The sequence below is a fragment of the Lithobates pipiens genome, unplaced genomic scaffold (genome assembly GCF_037356315.1).
Source record: "Lithobates pipiens isolate NorthernLeopardFrog02 unplaced genomic scaffold, aLitPip1_a1.2 Scaffold_28, whole genome shotgun sequence".
In the NCBI taxonomy this organism is placed as follows: domain Eukaryota; kingdom Metazoa; phylum Chordata; class Amphibia; order Anura; family Ranidae; genus Lithobates; species Lithobates pipiens.
The window spans coordinates 28,715,857-28,736,709 of NW_027507789.1; the positions used below are offsets into that span (position 1 = coordinate 28,715,857).

Genomic DNA, 20,853 nt, shown 5'->3' on the forward strand with positions numbered 1-20,853 from the left:
TTGTTTATAGCGCAAACAATAAAAACCGCAGAGATGATCAAATACCTCCAAATTTTTAGGAAAAAAAGAGTGTCAATTTTGTTTGGGTGCAGCGCTGCACGACCGCGCAATTGTGAGTTAAAGAGGCGCGGTGCCGAATTGCAAAAAATGGCCTGGTCATTGAGCAGCCAAATCTTCCAGGGGTGAATCGGTTAAAGGGTGCCGCAACTGAAAAGATGTTGAGAAACACTGCTCTAAACTAAGATCTACTATTAAACAAAATCCTCTCTCTATACACTTATTTGGTCCGACAACAAGAGCAACTGTGCCAAATGCTCCCACTTCTACTGACAGCTCTGCATCTACAGAGACCACCACTGAGAATCCATCTCTGATCAGGGGCTCCAGGCACTTATTTTTACATTGGCCCGGGTTTCATAAATACGCTCCAGTCTACTGAAATGTCAGAGCTTAGTGAGAAGCACCTGAAGGATTTCCGAGAGTGCTGTACTTGTCAGTGTTTCTATGAATCAGTTTTGTCTCGATGTTTTATTTTTCCAGAGAGGAAAAAAAAGGAAATGTGCAATACGGTTCAATAAGATCTTCTCATAACAATGACATTTTGATGTATGGGGTTTTGTAGCAGAGAGGAGGAGTGGAGCGATTATTGTTATTTTCACCAATTAAAGATCCCTGGAGACAAATACATAATGAAATAATATGCAATGGAGATGCAGCACAAGAAGTGATATAGTGCGGTTGGTTTACCATAGCTCCCAACTGTCCCTTATTTCGAGGGACTGTCCCTCTGTCCCTCATTCCTCCTCATTTGTCCCTCATTTCGGTCTGATCTATACAGTTGTATATAAAATGCACTTTTCTATCTATCTATTTTCCAGCGCTAAACCTTTCATCTGATTTCTAAATTGCTGCATTTGCACATTCCAAAAGCCAACATAAAGGAATAGTAGTGGTAAAAAAAGTACTTGTGGGTTTACCCAATCTTGATTTTTTTGTACAATTCTCCTTTAAGGGGGCGTAGCAAGGGGTGTGTCCAGGGGTGGACTGACAACTCATGGGGCCCCCGGGCAATAGGAGATTATGGGTTCCCCAGGCAATCCGAGATTATGGGGCCACACAGTATACACACACACACACACACAGTATACAATCACACAGTATACACAGACATGTTCCTATTGGCGGAGAAGGTACTGGAGAGGTGGGGCAGCTATAATCTCAGGATTTTTAGACTAAAAGGATGTTGGTAAGGGACATTTCAGGGACAGATGTAAAAAAACCACATATTTTTATATACTGTCCCCGGTTTTACTGAGGCTGGCAACCCTGATGTGGGCCCCCTAGTGGCTCGGGCCCTCGGGCAGTGCCCGAGTGGCCCAATGGTCAGTCCGCCCCTGGGTGTGTCCTATGCCTGCATACTTTTGCTGATAGGTGTCCCTCATTCCCATCTCAAAAAGTTGGGAGGTATGCCTCCCCTATAAGTGCAGTAGTACTCAGGCTGATAATCAGGCTGTAATGGACCCACCCCTGATAATCAGGCTGTAATGGACCCACCCCTGATTATCAGGCTGATAATCAGGCTGTAATGGACCCACCCCTGATAATCAGGCTGTAATGGACCCACCCCTGATAATCAGGCTGATAATCAGGGGCGGGTTCATTACAGCCCCGGAGGAAGCAATAAAGCAGACAGCTTCTGAGGATATGATACAGATGTCGGAAAGATTGTGGAAAGTGTGTGAGGATACTGAAGAGCTTACCGTCATGATTGGAGTTCCCGAGGGTCCAGGGTTCATCTGAATCGAAGTGAGTGTCGCCTCCTATTCCTGGTCCAGGGAAGTAGGCATGTGCTAAAAATCCTCCCTCCCCATCGAAAGGAGAGCTGTCTCCATGAAAACCAGAAGCAAAAAATATCATAATGTCTGCATCTTTCCGCTCGTTCTTAATTTCATGGTACGGAATTTCTTCAAATGTCAGCGGAGTCACCTTCTGCCACACATCAAAGGCCTGACGAATCGCTTTCCTAGTGTCCAGCTCCCCCACCTTGGGAGTATAGTTGTGTATGCTGAAAAGTCAGGCAAAGTAATTAGAAAGTTATGGGAGATCAAAGGAAAATAATTTATATTGAAAAATCATCACACAAAAAACGAGAAATTATCAAAAAGATGTATTTTCTTTTACACATATGTGACTCTAAAATTACCATATAAAAGCCCAAAGGCAAGATCGTAATAACCTTCATGAATCACCAGTGGCGTAACTAGAACCTTCAGGTCCCCGATGCAGGAAACCATGAAGGGCCCCCCTGACCCCCGGATGTAAAGGACTGACAATTTTTAAAAGGCTGTAAGGCCCTTATAGGCAGAATGACATCCAGCAAGTCCTTTAAGCAACCAAACAATGCTAGCAAACTGACCAATGCCCTGAGCGTCAGAACCCACCTGTATGTTATGTGTTTCTGTCTCCACTTCTGTCCTGTTAGTGCATATCTTTTGTTCCTTCTTCTATGGCTTAAGTGAGGAAGGTCAGGAACTCCACAGCGAGGCTTCTTCATCCACCTGCATGACCATTACAGAAGAAAGAGAATACATCATGGTTATCATTGATCTGCAGAGCAGAAATAAGCACATCACAGTTATTATCTGACATGACAAAGCAATGCCGATCTACCATCAGAGTCAACATCAACTGAAGCTTGCTTTAAGGGGGTGTTCAGGATCCTGACATAAGAGGAGAAAAGATAGATTTCTGCCTTGTTTATGACTGACGAGGGTTGGTCCACTCATATAACCCACTAATCAGATGTCTTAGGGGCCATGAGCACTTACAAATTATCTTCAAAATGCACTTTGAGCCTAACACTAGCCAAATGTATTTTTAGTTTTGGATGGAGGGCAAGTCAGTTAAGTCTCTGGTGCCTCCCCCTAGTTCTGAAAAGTTGGAGAATGTTCTGGAAAATGGGGGGCGGAGGCTAGAAGAGTTGTTCTGCATACTCAGAGGAGCTTGGCCAATCCCGAGGCGGTAGGCCTGGCAGGGGGTTAAGCCATCCCTTAAGTATGGATGAGTCATGCTGTCTCTGGGTGGAAGATGGAGTGCTGGGGAGACTCTAGTGGCCTTTGAAGTGAACCCCCTAGTCTGGGTGGTTCTCTCCCTCAGGTTGGGACTCGGGCTGGCCTGGGAGGATCCTGACAACAGAAGCAGTTTGGAAGGAGTCTTCCCTGGGAGGCAGCGGGAGCAAGGAGGACAGTGTGAGAACTACAGCACGGTCATGGACTTACAAAGGGGAGAGACTGACACACGTAGCTGGTCTCCCCAGAAGATAGTGGTGTGCTTAAATCTTTCTTAAACTTGCCCTGGGAGATCTTTGGATCAGTCGGGTAGACTGGTGAAGAGTCATTCAGGTAGACTGGTGAAGAGTCAGTTGGGTAGACTGTTGAAGAAGTCAGTAGAGCTGCGACCAGTGTCTACAAGGGAGTTGGAGGATGCAGTCTACAATACTTTGTGCTACTTCATAAAGGGACTGAGAGTTCCTAGTCCTTAAGGGGCTGTTACATCTTTTCACTTAGAGGATGTCAGTGTCTGGGAGTGAAGAACCAAATCTGAAATTATACATAGGGAGAAAGTTGTCCCTGGTTTTGTTGCTGACAAGTTGAGCATCCCATAATTCCTATTCCCATCCTATTACCTCTAATAAAACAGAAAAAAAACAAAGTTCAAAGACTGTTCTTTGTGTCTGGATGAAGGCTGTAAATGCTACTTGCCTGGCTGTGTAGGAGTGGGGAACCCAGTCATCTGCAACACCTAAGGGGGTAGTGGTACACATAGAGCACCTGACCCTGAACACCACTGATGCGAGTGCACGGCTACTAGTAATACCATATTATAGCTCAAATACTAGAAAAAGCCTGCACCCTAGCCTCGGCTGTTCATTAAGGGTTCAACAAAACATGTTCATCCACCAATGTTTTGGTGCCCTTTGGGGAAAGACTTTTACCTTGAGAAAGAGGTCCTGTAAGGCCTATAAATGTTGGTGGAGGAACAAGCTTCATTGAGTCCTCAAGAAGCAGCCAAGGCTCATTATGGAGTTCTGGCTTTTTCTATTTATCTGTGTCTGTGATCGCGCTGGAGGAATTTTCCCTCACTTTCTTTCCTTGTCAATAGGGGGTGGTTATCACTGGGGCAGATAACAACAAAAACATTATTGGAAATTATTTTACCTCCAGATTCTACACAAAAACTATCCCCAAAATTTCTCCAAAGTGAAGGGGGGGGGGGGGGGGGGAACACAGTTAAGTGTCCTCACTGGAAGTTTTGGCCATAGATAAACTTTGTTAGGCCTCCAATAAAGTGGATCTGTAATTTGGTTCTGAAAACATCCAATAGTAGAATGAAGACAATGAACTTGATGGTGTTACTGGACCTGCAGTCAGGGGTCAGGGGCGGTACAAGGGGGGGGGGGGGGTTGGCGGGGTGGCCTTGGCTACTTCTTGAGGACACAACAAAACTTGTTCCTCCACCAACATTTCTAGGTCTTAGAGGACCTCTTTCTTAAGGTAAAAGTATTATGTGAAGGGGGCGCTGCATGGAGAATTCCAGGTGCTACAAGTTGACGGCGGCTTCACTACGCCTGTCAGCTTAGCACGGAAAGTGAAAGGCCCAATCTTTAGAGAAGGAGAGAGCCGGGAGTGGGCAGCACTTTGCCTCCCCTCCACCTTCACACACGTGCCACTTGTCTGCAGCGCTCCTGGATCAGGACTGTCAGATTAGGACTCATCTCTTCCCAGCAAACAATGAAAGCAGGGGGCCCGGTAAACAAACCCTGCACAGTCCTGATCACACTGCCAGTGGCATCACTAATGCAAGTCCCTGTCAAAAGTATTGCATGTCTACTTCCCCTAGGCCCCTCCTCAACTGTGACATGTCAAGATGAGGAGGAGCATGAGAGGAAGGACATACCACAGTCTTAAGCCGCTCTGTATCTGAGGTTTGTGTGATGGAGGGAGAGGAGAATTGTACTGGCTACCTAGGGCGGTGGGCATAATAAAAATACATTTGTGCTGGGGATGAAACTGTGCTAGTAGGAGGGAAGGAAAAGAAGATTAGAGCTAGTTGGGAGGATTTGTGCTAGAGTAGAATTTGGGGGCTGACAGGGGTAAGACTTGTTCTAGGAGGAGAAATTTGGGGGGGGGGTATTTGTGGTGGGAGGGAAAATTTGGGGGGTTACTAGTGTAAAATTTGTTCTAAGAGGGGTGCTGTGGGGGTTGGATGCAGGGAGTTTGTGCTGGGAGAGGGAACTCGGGGGGTGATGGGGGTAGGATTTGTTCTAGGAAGGAAAATTTGGGGGATTTGTTCTAGGAAGGAAAATATGTGTTGGGGGGGATTTTTGTTGCGGGGGTGGGGGAAAATGATGTAGGGGGGAATTGTGTTAGGGGGTATTGGGGGAGGGGATCTGTGAAGGGAGGGGGAATTTGGGAGGAGGCAGGGGGTAAGATTTGTTCTAGGGTGGGTAATATGGGGGGCAGGGAGGCATGTGCTAAGAGGGGTGATTTGAAGAGATTTGTGCTGGGAGGGTGAATTTGGGAAGAGGCAGGGGGTATGATTTTTTCTAGGATGGGAAATATAGGGGGCAGGGGGGCATGTGCTAAGAGGGATGATTTGTGCTTGGGGATGGGTGGAAAAGGATTTGTCCTAACAGGAAGGATTTTGGGAGGGTTGTGCTAGAAGGGATGTGCTAGGAGGGGAATTTTTTTTGGGGGGGGGGGTGGATTTGTGTTAGTAATGGAGATTTGAGGGGAGAGTTTGAGTTGTGAGGGGGGATTTGGGGGGCAAAAATGCATTGTATTGTTGTACTAGGAGGAGAGGGAACTTTAGTTTGGGGTGAATTTTGGCCTGCAAAGCAAATTTATGCTTATGGGGTCAGCGTGCAGATTTGTGCTCGATTTTTTTATATTTTTGGGGGGGATTGCAGACAATGGAGAGTGCAAAATCGGGTGCAGCTAGGCATGGGAGCCAATCGGCTTCTAACTTCATCTTGTTCAATTAAGCTTTGACAGTATAACCTGGAAGCTGATTGGTTTCTATGCAGAGCTGCACCAGATTCTGTACCCTCCAGTTTTAGTAAATCAACCCCATAATGCTCATATGTCTTGGGGGGGGGGGGGGGGGCATTTTAGTATCTTTGCCCTGGGCACCAGATGACCTTGTCCTGGTCTGCAGTGACAGCTCTGTGTAAATATAAAGAAATATATATATAGACAAGAAACCAAGAAGTTCAGTTGAGAGTAGAGGCATGTTATGACCATTCTGGCAGAAGGGAGATGTCCCCAAGCCATGGTCATGGAGGGCAAGCATCAGGTAGCTATCAAGCCCGGCAACACTGAGTTTTAAATTTAGCTCTGTAATATGCTGTTCCATATTTACTATATTGCCAAAAGTTGGCTGACACTTGGCCATCACACCTACTCTATATGAGTTTGTTCAACATCCCATAGGCATCGATATGGAGTTGTTGGTTCAAATATTACTCTTTACCTTATGCCGCATACACACAACCGGACTTTCTGGCAGACTAGGTCCGATGGTCTTCCCGACGGACTTTCGGCGGAGTTCCGACTGACTTTCTGAACGAATGGACTTGGCCACATAGGACCGTACTAAGTCCGTTCGAAAGTCTGTTCATTTTGAACGTGATGACGTAAACGGGACTAAACAAGGAAGTTCAATAGCCAGTAGCCAATAGATTCCCTTGCGTCATATTTGGTCCGTCGGACCAGCACACAGACGAATGGTTTTCCCGATTTTAGTCTGTCAGAATTGAGTCTGTCGGATAGATTTGAAACATGTTCTATTTCTAGGTCCGTCTGATTTATTTTCTGCAAAATGATCAGACTAGCCCACACATGATCAGATTGTCCCATGGACTAATCCCTTCGGACCTAGTCTGCCGGAAAGTCCGGTTGTGTGTGTACGCGGCATTATTCATTCAGAGCAAAGTAAAGGAGTCACTTAAAGTGGTTGTAAACCCTTACAAACCACTTTGACCTACAGGTAAGCCTAGATTAAGGCTTACCTGTAGGTCCAAGAAATATCTCCTAAACCTATACGGTTTAGGAGATATTTACAAAAAGACAGGCACCGATGTCTACGGTGCATGCGCCGTAGACAGCGGCGCGCAGGCGCACTGAGCGCGCCGCATATCACGGCAATATGCTGCTCCTGTCGGCTCCCATGTGCATGCGCGGGAGTGACGTTATCGCGGCTCCGGCGAATCACAGCGCCGGAGCAGCGAGACCTGGAAGTCACTCCAGGATACATGGCAGCGGTGAAGATAAAGGAGGAGGACCGCTTCGGGGGCTTCGTTCTCAGGTAAGTTATTCATAATGAGCTAGTATGCTATGCATACTAGCTCATTATGCCTTTGCCTTGCAGGTTGCATTTATTTTATTTTTTTAAAGTGCCTTAACTTCCTCTTTTAATCTAAATCCACATTTTTTTTTTTTTTTTTAGAAAGAGGGGCGAAAGGTTAGAACCCCTGCAAGGTTTTAATTACTGACTCTGCTGAGGAGACTCATACTCTATAAGACCATGGTCACAGAGACTAAAGGTGATCGCTATGCTGCTGTCATTCCTATGTGCATGCCCCAAGAAAGCAACATTGATGTTTGCTGCTGAAACAGACATATAATATATACAGTATATATGTCCAAAATACATCTACACAAACCCTTGCTAGAGTAGTACTTACTCAATTGTGGTTTGGTCCAGCACACCCGTCACCGGGATCCGGTAAAACTGTTGCATTGTTGCAATTGCTGACTGCATAGCTGTTCCTGAATGTAAAGCTGAAATTCGGATGTCGTAGGGGAGCAAATAGCCATATGTCTTCAACCACCTCTGCAGAGAAAACAGAAAGATGCCCCTGAGTCACACCTTCACCTTTCCTAAAATCCCGTCATCAAAGTGGACCTGTCATTCATATGTCACACAGGCAAAATATCAGCTGTACAATCACATTATTATGATAATTATTATTATTTATTGTGGGCTCCTTGAGGGCAGGGACTGATGTGAGTGTGCGCTGTATGTGTGGGGCGCTGCGTACAATTGACGGCGATATATGGGTACCGTAAATAATAATATAATAGATGAGCATCTTAATGAGACACAATGTACAGGGACAGGGACAATTGTAGACACACACTCAGGTTGAACTGGATGGACTGGTGTCTTTATTCAACCTTACTAACTATGACCATGAGTGAAAAAGTATGGCTTTTTTTTTTCACAATCTTATTTACCTAGGTGGATGCAGCATGAGAACTGAGCGATCTAACACCGCCGACCGCTCGGTTCTCGGGGCTCTCTGCTCTCCCCTGGAGCACTGTGCTGTGGAGGGGGAGGGAGTGGCCGGACAAGGTTCTCATGATTTTGCACTTACCTTTTTGTGGACACTTTTGTTGGACACTTCTTATGTGTTTCTTAAATATATATAACAGTTTTACACAAACTGATGTTGAATATATGATGTTGTTTATTTGCACTTGTAATTTTGTTATCATGACACTATATACTTAAATGGTTTTAGCGCAACAGGTTTTGTTCTTCTGTACATTACACACCAGACCCCTGCACTCTTTACATTACACACCAGACCCCTGCACTCTGTACATTACACACCAGACCCCTGCACTCTGTACATTACACACCAGGCCCCTGCACTCTGTACATTACACACCAGGCCCCTGCACTCTGTACATTACACACCAGACCCCTGCACTCTGTACATTACACACCAGGCCCCTGCACTCTGTACATTACACACCAGGCCCCTGCACTCTGTACATTACACACCAGGCCCCTGCACTCTGTACATTACACACCAGGCCCCTGCACTCTGTACATTACACACCAGACCCCTGCACTCTGTACATTACACACCAGGCCCCTGCACTCTGTACATTACACACCAGGCCCCTGCACTCTGTATATTACATACCAGACCCCTGCACTCTGTATATTACACACCAGACCCCTGCACTCTGTACATTACACACCAGACCCCTGCACTCTGTATATTACACACCAGGCCCCTGCACTCTGTACATTACACACATGACCCCTGCACTCATTGCATTACTCACTCCTGACCTCCACACTCTGTACATTACGCACCTGACCCCTGCATTCTGCGCATTACTCACTCCTGACCCCCACACTCTGTACAATACATACTCAAACCCCTGCATTCTGTGCATTATTCACTCCTGACCCCACACTCTGTACATTACACACTCGACCCCTGTATTTTGTGCATTACTCACTCCTGACCCCCACACTCTGTACATTACACACCTGACCCCTGCACTCATTGCATTACTCACTCCAGACTCCCACATTCTGTACATTACAAATTCGACCCTGCATTCTGTGCATTACTCACTCCTGATCCCCTCACTTTGTACATTACACACTCAACCCCTGCATTCTGTACATTACACACCTGACCCCTGCACTCATTGTATTACTCACTCCTGACCCCCACATTCTGTACATTACACACTCGACCACTGCATTCTGTGCATTACTCACTCCCAAACCCCACGTTCTGTACATTACACGCTCAACCCTCTACATTCTGGGCATTGCTCACTCCAGACTCCCACACTCTGTACATTACTCAATCAACCTCTGTATTTTGCGCATTATTCACTCCTGAACCCCACAGTCTGTACATTACACACTTGACCCCTGCATTCTGTGCATTACTCACTCCTGACCCCACACTCTGTACATTACTCACTCCTGACCCCACACTCTGTGCATTACTCACTCCTGACCCCACACTCTGTACATTACACATTCGACCCCTGCATTTTGTACATTACTCACTCCTAACCCCACACTCTACACACTCAACCATTGTATTTTGTGCATTGCTCACTCCTGACCCCACACTCTGTACATTACATAGTCGACCCCTGCACTCTGTACATTACTCACTCCTAACCCCACACTCTGTACATTACACACTACACCCCTGCACTCATTGCATTAATCAATACTGACCCCACACTCTGTACATTACATACCTAACTCCTGCACTGTAAAATTTTCACCCCAGACCCCTTCACTTTGTACGTTATAAACTTCTGACACCTGCCCTCTATACGTAGGCTCAAAACCCCTCTCACTGTTGCCCCAAATTTCACCATACTCACCATTCACTACATTGCCCACCCCTCCGCCCCATTCTCAGGATTTCTGATTTTCAAAAGTTCTTAGGTATTTCTAAAACAGGGAGTGTGTGAACAAGGAGCTTCATGGCAGGATGTCCGGGTATTCATTTACTGAAAGCTGGAGATTTACGCATTCTTTATTATGTATTCTTTATTATGTATTTTTTATTCTTTATTATGTATTCTTTATTCTTTATTATGTATTCTTTATTCTTTATTATGTATTCTTTATTATGTATTTTTTATTCTTTATTATGTATTCTTTATTACGTATTATTTATTCCTGCCTTTAATGAACTTTAAAACCCTGGTGATGTTCTACCAATATTTTCCATTTTCCTTCCCGCTGGGCTGCAGAGAGCCTGGTAATTTTTCTCATTCAGTCCTATAGCCCTGTGTCAGCAAAATGGATTTGCATATTCATGTAAGACGCGGAGTCTAGCCCTCCCACCCAGAGGCTGTTCACATAAAGAGATGGGAGAGGTGAAAAGTTCAATGCAATGGCTGTTTTCATTACTCTTCCTACAAATAATTACAGTATACTTCAGCCTGCTGTGCCTTCGTATAGCTACAGAATCTTGTGATAGTATGATAGTCATACAGTATTCTTGAAGAAAAGTACTGTCTGCTGCCAGACCACTAGGAACAATTGCATCTCAGCGCTGCTGATCTCCTGCAGCCTTTTTGCAGCTGCTTTCTGTCAACATGTCCTCCAGTGATGGTTGCAAGGAAGTTCTAAGGACAGGTTTTCCAATGGTGACATCACAATGCAACATTGGTCTATGCCTGCATAGTTACTTGTTTTCAAACAGCCACATGTAGTCTCCATCAGGATACCATATGATAGGGCGACAACACCGGAGCACAACTGGGAGCCAGGAATAGAATGTCGTTATCCTATAACAGGAAGTATGAAAAGTCTGACAAGGATGTTCACCAGATACTATTTTAATTATCTAAAAATAATAATATTCAAAATTACATTAACATATTAAAGAGTATGTAGCGCCCTCTAGTGTGTTATAGTGAAGTACGTGCAAATTTATTTGACTCATGGTAAGTGTGTCTGGAATCTGGGTCAGGGTTTATTGCAGACCAGGCTGGATGATTCATACAGGCAGGTCTCTGGTACCTTCCCCTGGATCTGGAAGTTTGGAGAACCTTCTAGAAGTTAGTGGGCAGAGGCCGGGAGGATTGATCTGCATACTTAAGGGGACTTGGCCAATCCCCAGGCAGTTGGCCTGGCAGGGTGGCTAAGGCAGCCCTTAAATATGGATGAGTCATGCCAGCAGAGGAGTCGGGGGGCAGATGGAATGCTGAGGAGACTGTCGGTGTCCTAGGAGGGGATCTCCTAATATGTTACCACACTTTGCATTAACGCAAAGCGTCAAAACACAGAGGTGTTAACTGTGAAGGTGGCCTAAATGAATGGCACTATGCACATTATACCATGCATTACTACATATCACATAAGTCTAAAGAGGCTCATAGTCATTGGGTTTACATGTACTTTAACTCCATCTATCTTCTTTTGGATAGAGGGGAGAACGGCTAATACTTGTTTCCGTTTTTATTACTCTCTGCATCCAATTGGTAAATTTCCACTGACCAAACTATATTGTCAAAATTATTGGGATGCCTGCCTTTACACGCACATGGACTTTAATGGCATCCCAGTCTTAGTCCGTGGGGTTCAATATTGATTTGGTCCACCCTTTGCAGCTATAAGAGCTTCAACTCTCCCAAGAAGGCTGTCCACAAGGTTTAGGAGTGTGTCTATGCGAGTGTTTGACTATTCTTCCAGAAGCGTATTTGTGAGGTCAGGCACTAATATGGACTAGTCTCCACCTTAAAGGTGTTCTATTGGATTTAGGTCAGGACTCTGTGCAGGCCAGTCAAGTTCCTCCCCCCCAAACTCGCTCATCCATATCTTGATGGACCTTGCTTTGTGCATTGGTGCGCAGTCATGTTGGAAAAGGAAGGGGCCACCCCCAAACTGTTCCCACAAAGTTGGGAACATGAAATTGTCCAAAATGTCTTGGTGTTCTGACACCTTAAAGCGGAGGTCCACCCTAAAGTGGACCTTCCGCTCATCGGAACCCTCCCCCCCTCCGGCGCCACAATTGGTACCTTTCAGGGGGGAGGGGGTGCAGGTACCTGTACAGTACAGGTATCTGCATCCACTTCCGGGATAGCTCTCTGCGGAAAGGGGCGTAGGTTACACCCCTTTCTGAAAGTCCCCCGCTGCCTGCTGGGAAACACACAGATCCCAGAGGCAGCGGGTCCATCCTTATTGCGCAGTGCGACTTGCGCATGCGCAGTAGGGAACCGGGAAATGAAGCCGAAAGGCTCCACTTCCTGATTCCCATACCCAAGATGGCGGCGGCAGCCCCCGAGAGACGATCGAGAGAGCGGCTTCGGGTGCCGACATCGCGGGCGCGCTGGACAGGTAAGTGTCAATATTTTAAAAGTCAGCAGCTGCAGTATTTGTAGCTGCTGGCTTTAAAAAAAAAAAAAAAAAACGCGGACTCCCGGCGGACTCCTGCTTTAATGCCACGTACACACGATCGGAATTCCGGCCAGAAGAAGACCGATGACAGCTTTTCATCGGAAAATGCGACCGTGTGTATGCTCCATCCCAATTTAGCTGTCCGAATTTCCACCAGCCAAAAATTGATGTTCTCAATTTTCCCAACAGAAAAACTTTCTATTGGAAATTCCAATCGTGTGTATGCAATTCTGACACGCCAAAAATCACACATGCTCAGATTCAACTACAAGACAGAAGCTATTGGCTACTGGCTATTGAACTTCCTTTTTCTAGTCCCATTGTACGTCTTGTACGTCACCGCGTTATAAACGATCGGAATTTGGTGTGACCGTGTGTAGGCAAGACAGCTTGAGCCGAATTCTGTCGGAATTCCGTTGGGAAAACCATCAGAACTTTTTCCAACGAGAATTACGATCATGTGTACGCGGCATAAGAGTTCCCTTCACTGGAACTAAGGGGCCAAGCCCAAACCCTGAAAAACAACCCCACACCATAATCCCCCTCCTTCCACCAAATGATTTGGACTAGTGCACAAAGCAAGGTCCATAAAGATATGGATGAGTGAGATTGGACTGGAGGAACTTGGCTGGCCTGCACAGAGTTTACCTGCACTGAGGAATTCAAACAATTACTGGCAGTCTAGCCGAGCTGGTGTCACGACGGCACCAGGGAGGGTCTTCAAGGTCCTTGAAAATCTCTGGACCATTCATGTGCTGAATACGGCCGAATCCTACCCATGTAGCTTAGCCGATGTGGGTCCCTGACGATTATACTTTACCCCCCAGCCACACTTTTCTCCCTTACCCCCTTTTTTTTTCTCTTCCTACCTCATTTACAGCCTTTTGTATGTACTTGTCTCCTCTAATTGTTTCCTAGAGGCTGTGGGGTTGCCCAACTCACAATGGGTACCTGAGGTCTCCCCTCATTAAGATAGACCCCTAGGCCCTCTTATCTTTCTCCCTACCCCTGATTGTACTGTCTACTATTATGACTTAGGTTATGATGGGTTTACTTCCTCTTTGATTCCCCGCAAAGGTAAAGCATAATGGACTACTATGCATCACATAGTAGTCCATTATGTGTCACTTACCTGACACAGGAGCCAACAAAGTCACCGCTGTCCCCTGTAGTTCCGAGCGTCCATCTTCTTGGTGGATCTCGCTGCTCTGGCGCTGTGATTCGCCGGACCAGCGATGACATCACTCCCGCGCATGCGCACGGGAGCCGACACTCGCGGCATATCGCCGCGATCTGCGGCTTGCCCAGTGCGCCTGCGCACGTGGCTGTCTTCAGGTAAATATCTCCTAAACCGTATAGGTTTAGGAGATATTTCTTGGACCTACAGGTAAGCCTTAATCTAGGCTTACCTGTAGGTCAAAGTGGTTTGTAAGGGTTTACAACCACTTTAAGTAACATACCTAAGCTCCTGTTCAGCCTCACATACATTCTGATTAGACGGTCTAATTTCTACTGCCTTTGGAGGCCTCCTTGCTTATGCTAGCAATTTATTGTAACCTCCATTTAATCTGTTATGTATATGGGGACACCATTGGGCAGGAGGTCAATTCATCTCTACTTACTGCTCAAGGAACCCCAAGTAACATCTGGAGGGACCTTTGGGTTCCACAGAAGTCTGGTTGAGAAAGGCAAGCCTCAAACTGTTAATTTAGCCTGTAGCAGAACAAGCCAGCTCTACCTTCTGAGAATACAGAGTTAAAAAAAAAGTGGAAAAGAAAAATCCTGTAATGGCCGGAACTACTCAGTGTGCCGCTGTTTCTAAATTAATAGTAACTACCTGTGAAGTATCTAACAGGCTAAAAATATCTTTCAGTTGCTACACAATTCCCGCAGGAGAGAAATAGGCAAGAAGCGAGCGTGTTCAGCTGTGTAGCGGGATCAGAACGATATCCAACCGCTTTCCCCACCGCTGTGTGACAGAACTTCATGTAATATTTTATCTGTTTTTTTTATTTTATTTTTACTTCTTTTGGCAAACTGTGGCGGTATAGTCCATAACCCTCCAAATGATTATTTATTTTTGCAATCAACCTACTGTAGATACCTGAAATTTAAAATAAAGCTTCACACACCAGCTGAAAAGTGAAACCAGGCTGCCTATCGTAGTGCCTGCTATGGTGGGGAGGTATAGCTTATGTCTGAACAAGATCAGGGTGATTTAAAACATAGGTAGTATAAAATGCAAAATCTAACCATCAAATCAATATTTATTGAAATAGTAATGCCCTGCACATACGGTCAGACATTCTGACCACAAAATCCGTCTGATTTTTTCCGACAGATTTTGGCCGAAACTTATGTTGCATACACACGGTCAGACAAAGTTGTCGGAAAATCCGATCGTTCGGAACATGGTGATGTTCATTGTGTACGACGGGACTACGTAGAGCAGTGATTCTCAACCAGGGTTCCTCCAGAGGTTGCTAGGGGTTCCTTTAGCATTGGGCAATTTCTGCCTCTCGGATAAGTTCCCATCGACACCATTGATCTTTTTAGCTATCTGTAAGGAGGCAATTCTTCCCAATGACCACAAGTGTGAGGAGCATTCTTCCCACTGACCATCACACCAATGTATCAGGAGTTGTAGATTTCTAATTTTTAGCAGGGGTTCCCTGGTACAGGAGAACTATTTTTAAGGATTCCTCTGTGTTGAAAAGGTTGAGAAAGGCTGACGTAGAGGCTAGTAGCCAATAGCTTTGGTTTCGTAATTTAATCTGAGAATGCGTGGCACTTTGTCCATCGAAATTCTCTACAAGCGATTGGAAAAAGTTAGATCTGATTTTTTTGTCTGAAAATTTTAGATCCAGCTTTCAAATTTTTTCCGTCAGAATTTCCGACAGAAAAAGTCAGATAGATCGCATTTTCCGACAACATAATCTGATCGGACCTTTTCCATCTGAATTTACAACCATGTGTACAGGGCATAAGAGTTATGGGTGGCAATTGTGGGCTGAAGCATCTTTTGGCTTTGGGTAGGTAGAGTTGGGAACCCATGAACTGAACTCCCATCAATCATCATTGAGGGGTATGAGAAGGCTGCAGGTGTGTCAACTGTAAAAAGCATATACAGTATCACGTTTGATGTGATGACACCTTAACGATTTGTTCCTAGTTAAACAATGTAACATGGAGGCCATTGTATTTGCTTATTACGGTACGTAAGCACCTTCAGCTTCCTACTTGGTAGTATTGCACATTGACTTCGCTTTAAGGGTCCTTTCAGTGCAAGTCTATGAGGTAGGTCTGACCTGGCTTAAAAACAACTGACTACCTATAAGGCAATTAGGCTTATGTATGCACTCTATAAGAAAACCTGCACTTTGCCTATGGAGGAGCATGTGACTCCAGGGCTGCTGATAAGGCAGTAAAACTGGTCCTGTTGTACTGGGGCCAGGTCTAATCAGCTAGACAAGGGGGCCAAGGGCAGCTTTATTGTTCATGCCTGCCTAAATTAATAAATGGGTTTTACTAGACAACACCCCCATTCCTACTTGCTTTAAATTACATTTCCTTGTGCCCCATCAGGTCAACAGAGGGGCCCAAGAGGTGGAACTGTTATCTTTTTCATTTTCAGGGCATAGGGGGATAAGGTCAGTGTCACTGTTTTGCTGTACCCCGGGGGGGGGGGGGGGGGTGGCTGGCGTGTAGGCAGATTTGGGGGGGGGCCCCGATTAGGAAGGCAGTACAGGGCCCCATAATTTCTAACAGTGGCGCTGTGTGACTTTTTCCCCTTCTTGGTGTTTGACCCAGTGCTTTTACAAGGGGTAGGGTCCAGAGCTTACACAGGGTTTCCTCTCCACTTTCCTAGAGGTGGAACAAAGTGTCAGGCGAGTGCAGGAATGGTGAGTATATGCTGATTGGGGTGGGGTATTAAAGTGAACCTGTTGCTATGCCATGCTTTGACTAATCACAATTTTACCCTAAATGCTCAGGTTAAACCTCTTCCTTGTTACCTTTTCTCCAATTTGGATTTTTTTTTTTTTTTTTTTAACTATTGTCCTATACCTTTCTTTCCATCAATCCGGCCTCTTAATATCACAGATCTTCTACTTATCCCACCGGCGGTAGGCAGTTCTGAATGTAGTAGAAAATAGTGCCCTGCAATTACGTGTCCTTGTATAGTGAAAATGTCTTCAGTATCTGCCTGAGAACAGGATAGCCTAATGCAGAACCCCCTAGGGATGATTCTTTAATGCCTTGGGCTCACAGAAACTAAACTGAATAATGCTGGTTCACCTTTTTCAACCAGGACGAGGAGTGATGGATCACATGTTGAAGTGTGAGCTATTTTTTTTTAACTATTGCTGCGGATTGTATTTACTTTTGGTTGTCTTGAAACCTGGATTTAGAAAACATTGAATTCCACTCCAGGTCCCCATCCCTAACTCCGGTGACACACACAAAAATGTGCTGACATGGAGAGGGCCCATCCTGTTGCACAGCAGCAATGCCCAAATATTAGACTAAAGCGGCTTTAGCAATGCTCTATCCAGGCCACACCCCCCAACTTGTTTTACCTCACCCACAGGGCTTAGTCATGGAGGTCCATGGACCTCCATGACTAAGGGTGGGGTGAAAGGTGTTGAGTATGTGGCCTGGATGGAGCTGGGCTGAACTTGATTTTATTAGTTTGATACTTGGGCATTGTTGGTGTGTGACAATTTGGTTTTTCTTCTCCTCTTGACACCTCCATGAACCTCCATGGCTAAGTCCAGTGGGTAGGGCGAAACATGTTGAGGACGTGACCTTGACGGAGCTGGGCTAAAGTTGCTTTTACTGATTTGATACTTGGTCATTGTTGATGTACAACAATTTGTTTTTTCTTTCTCTTTTGACACCTCCATGGGTGGGGCAAAACATGTTCGGACCATGCCCGGATGGAGCTGGGCTGAAGTTGCTTTCATTAGTTTGATACTTGGACATTGTTGGTGTGTGACAATCTGGTTTTTCTTTTCCTCTTGACACCTAGATTTGGACTTTAAGGAAAACTGTACTGGCCTTACAATAGTCAGTTGTGTGAAGCCAAGTCATGTCTATCCCATAGACTTACACTGAGATGAGCGGTAAAGAAAGTCAAAATGCAATACTAGTAGGAAGCCGAGCCTGTCCATGGAGAACAGATGGCCAGCAGAAAGAACAATTACATATCTATATATGACATAGCTTCATTAAAATGGGTAGCATCGAACTACTGAAGATGTCAAAATGACTTTTAGTCTAAATGTTATAATAACTCAAAAGTGCACTCTCTGAAAACAAACCAAGGTTTCCCTTTATCCAATCTTATCCTGCCTTTATCTCTCCATCAACAACTACAAATTTCAGCCTGCATAACGTCCTGGCGGAACCCGGCTTTTCAACTGGGAAACTGTGAATTACTGTACAAATTTGCTAAAGTGAAATGCTCTTAAAAACCCTTTAAAGAAAGATCATAAATCAGGGAGCACGCTGTACTTTAAGTCTTTCAATAATTAAAAGACCCGCTCGAATGCAGCTGCAATAAATCATTTTTCTCTGCTTCTTCAGTACAAAAGCAATACAAAGCCGTATAAAAGACATTTATCTAATGTACTCAATTATGGCAATTTTCAGACAATCCACATCTGCGAATGGCAATAACCACGACTACCAATCAGAATTCACCCTTTATCGATACCGCTGTGGCACACTGGGGTGCGATAAACTCTGCTTATTGCTATTGTGTGTGTTACTGCTCTATTAACCCTTTCATGAACAGAGGTTATTGATGCCTAAATGCCCATCCCAATATTGGCAGCATTATCATGCATTGGTTAGCTTGACAATCACTCTATGGCTAATTTGCATTCCAAAATCATTTTTATGTATATATCTTTTAAGGAAATATAGGGATTTTATGTGCTAAAAATGCAAAAAAAAGTAAAAAAATTATCAATGTTTTCATTAATGTATGATTTTTTTTTTTTAAATAATGTAATTGTATCTGACAATTACAGTATTAAATAGATGGCACTACAGACCACTGCAGTATAAAGATTGACAGAGTTTAACTGACATAACTAACAGATCTCATCATCGGGAACCGCTTTGCATGATTCGTTAGTGGGTAATACTACAAAGGAGCAGTGAGACAGATTATGGCCCACATTTACTATACGGTCACTGCTTGACTGATGACTTTCTCCTTTTGCAGCTCTAAACTAGCAATAAGACATGTCTCTGGCCATTTCTTAAAGTGGACCTTTCAGTAGTAATACAAGTCTGCATAAAAAAACTCTTGACAGTGCCTTTAGATGAGGACCATTTTGCCACATAAAAACACCGGATGGTCCCAAGTGCGTGTAAATGCATCTAGACACACTTACGCCATAGGTGCGTTTAGCACTTGAGTGTTCACAAATTTCAAAGGCCAGAATAAATTAATATTCTGGCCAATGACATGAATGATTGCCAAAACACTTGACAGGTTTGCATAAACACGGCTTTAGGTGGGTTTTTAACTCTGCTTTCTCCTGCCAGAGGAGGCATTTAGAAGCGTTGCAGTGTGCATGAGGCCTTTGAGGCTTTCTTTGAGCTTCAGACATTGCTTGGCTGAGATTGTGGTTCAAATGCCAACCACATAACTACCTGCCTGGAGATTGCATGTTCTCTCTGTGCCTGTGTGGGTTTCCTCTGGCTACTCCAGTTTCCTCCCACACTCCAAAGACATGCTGGTAGGTTAATTAGATCCTGTCTCAATTGGCCCTACTATGTTCATGTATGAATGTGAGTTAGGGACCTTAGATTGTAAGATCCTTGAGGGCAGGGACTGATGTGAATGTACAATATATATGTAAAACGCTGCGTAAATTGACAGCGCTATATACAATTGTGTGAAAAAGGTATTTGCCCCCTTTCTGATTTTTGATTTTTTTGCATATTTATCACACTTAAATGACTCAGATCATCAAGATAATTTTATTATTACACAAAGATATTTATTAAGGCAAAAAAGCCGTACAAACCTGCCAGGCTTTATGTGAAAAAGTAATTGTCCCCTAAACCTAATAACTGATTGTGCCACCCTTGCAATTAAGCATTTGCGATAACTGGCAATGAGTCTTTCACATTGCTGTGGAGCAATTTTGGCCCACACTTTGCAGAATTGTTTTAATTCAGCCACATTGGAGGGTTTTCCAGCATGAATGGCCTGTGTAAGGTCATGATACAGCATCTTAATTGGACTTAAGTCTTTGACTAGGCCACTCCAAAACCTAAATTTTGCTTTGTTTGGACCATTTATAGGGGTTGTGTTTCAGATCATTGTCCTGCTGCATAACCCAAGTGCACTTGAGCTTGAGGTCACGGAATGATGGCTGGATATTCTCCTTTAGGATTTTCCGGTACAGCTCAGAATTCATGGTTCCATCAACTATGGTAAGTCGTCCAGGTCCTGAAGCTGCAAAGCAGCCCCAGACCATCACACTACCACCACCATGTCTGACTGTTGGTATGATGTTCTTGTTATGAAATGCTGAATTTGTTCAATGCCAGATATAACAGGACGCACGCCTTCCAAAAAGTCTTGAGGATAATCCAGATGTTTTTTGGTAAACGTGAGATGAGCCTTTGTGTTCTTTTTGGTCAGCAGTGGCTTTGGCCTTGGAACTCTCCCATGGATACCATTTTTATCCAGTCTCTTTCTTATTGTAGAATCATGAACACTGATCTTACCCGAGGCAAGGGAGGCCTGCAGTTCTTTAGATGTTGTTCTGGGTTCTTTTATGACCTCCTGGATGAGTCGTCGTTGTGCTCTTGGAGTCATTTTGGTTGGCCGGCCACTCCTGGTAGGGTTCACCACCATTCCAAGTTTTCTCAGTTTGTGGATAATGGCTCTCATCCTGGTTTGCTGGCGTCCCAAAGCCTTAGAAATGGCTTTGTAATTCGTTGCAGACTGATACAGACTGTTTCTCATCTATTCTTGAATTTCTTTAGAAGGTATGATTTTTTGCTTTTTGAGATCTTTTAACATGTTTCACTTTGTCAGCTTCTATTTCAGTGATTTTTTAATACAACAGGTCTGGCATTAAT

At 44.6% G+C, this 20,853-nt stretch overlaps 1 protein-coding gene across 1 annotated transcript in view; it reads right to left on the bottom strand.

The window, feature by feature from the left end:
* The window catches only part of MMP24 (matrix metallopeptidase 24), a 160,605-nt gene that overhangs the window by 36,293 nt on the left and 103,459 nt on the right, over positions 1–20,853 (bottom strand). Inside the window, exons 2-4 of the mRNA XM_077458962.1 lie at positions 7,745–7,893; positions 2,442–2,558; positions 1,761–2,065 (exon numbers count right to left, since the gene is read on the bottom strand). Of these exons, the coding sequence (XP_077315088.1) occupies positions 1,761–2,065; positions 2,442–2,558; positions 7,745–7,893 (571 nt within the window). The remainder of the gene's footprint in view (positions 1–1,760; positions 2,066–2,441; positions 2,559–7,744; positions 7,894–20,853) is intronic.